At 34.2% G+C, this 1,267-nt stretch overlaps 1 protein-coding gene across 1 annotated transcript in view; it reads left to right on the top strand.

The window, feature by feature from the left end:
* BCL2A1 (BCL2 related protein A1) overlaps positions 1-132 on the top strand; it is a 1,993-nt gene extending 1,861 nt beyond the window's left edge. Inside the window, exon 2 of the mRNA XM_005419592.1 lies at positions 28-132. Coding sequence (XP_005419649.1) covers positions 28-132 — 105 coding nt within the window. The remainder of the gene's footprint in view (positions 1-27) is intronic.
* The last annotated feature ends 1,135 nt before the right edge of the window (positions 133-1,267 follow it).

Below are 1,267 nucleotides of genomic sequence, written 5' to 3'. Positions count from 1 at the left end.
CCTAACTGTGTGTGGTTTTTTCCACAGGAAAATGGCTTCCTAACGAAGTTTGAAAGAAGATCACTACTGTCCTTCTCCAAAATTACAGCCCTGTTCATAGCTGTTGTTTCCTTGTTCAGAGAGTACTACTGAAGTAAAAGGATCTGCCATTCATGTGTAATCTAGATATTGCCACAAACTTCACTTCTCAGCCTTCCTCCAAGCAATATCAGCAAGAGAATAATTTCCTTCCATAATTTGTTTTTAATTTATTTGTATTTATTTTGACTAAATACAATGTTTAACATGCTATCCTAATTACCAAATCTGAAGATGAGATCCTTCCAAAGGGGAATCTGCACAACATCTTGCAGCAATTCAAGTCCACCTTTCCAGGCAGGATTGCTTTGAGATCATTTTCCACATCCAGACAGCTCTTGGAATCTCTTTTGTATCTCCATGAAAGGACTTTGTTTTAGTGAAATACAATCCAATGGGTTAAGAAACAAGTTTTATGTCATTTGTTTTGTAAATGAAATACTACTGTAATGCATTTTATTGCAACCTCTGTATGAGAAAAAAAAGGGGGGGGGATTTTTGTGAAGAAAAAAGAAATGGGAACTCCAATATAGAACTGGGTAGAAGTTACTGGCACAGACTAAGCAATTTCTATGGGAAGAACTTTTTGTGGAAGCTAGCAACTTAAAAATGTGCACTCACTTACTGTTATAGCAATGGTTTGTGTTTCTGTGCTGTATTTTTTTAATAGCTCACACCTACAATGAATGTTCTTTCATATTTGTGTGATGTAGTCATCTGGCTGAACATTTTTTAAACTAGATGTTTAAAAATAGGCAAGTAAAAATATTTCTTAAATGAGAAATTTGTGTAAATACACTAATATTTTAAGAAAATACATTAAAATATGTATTATAAAGCCTTGAGATTGGTCTCATTTTTTCCAGAAAAATTGGAGCATGGGAAAAGATCTGTCTGAATAAGATAATCTTACAAGAGTTATCAAAATGCTGCTGAAAACTCCAAGTAGTTTATGGATTTGACCTGAGGTCCATGGATGTCAAGAATTTCATTTTCTGTAGTACTTTTTAGGTACTATCTGGTAGCTTGCATAAGAAACAGATCTCTTGTGGCAAAATAAATGAACTGGATCAGCTCTGATGACAGTAATCACTGTTTTGGGATACATCATAAAACTCAGCAAATTCATAGAACTTTCAGGCTTTTACAGTCTGGGGCAATTCATGTTTTTACTCAAATTCCATTTGCT

Source organism: Geospiza fortis, unplaced genomic scaffold (genome assembly GCF_000277835.1).
Source record: "Geospiza fortis unplaced genomic scaffold, GeoFor_1.0 scaffold171, whole genome shotgun sequence".
Taxonomy (NCBI): domain Eukaryota; kingdom Metazoa; phylum Chordata; class Aves; order Passeriformes; family Thraupidae; genus Geospiza; species Geospiza fortis.
This window is presented reverse-complemented; position numbering and strand designations above follow the sequence as displayed.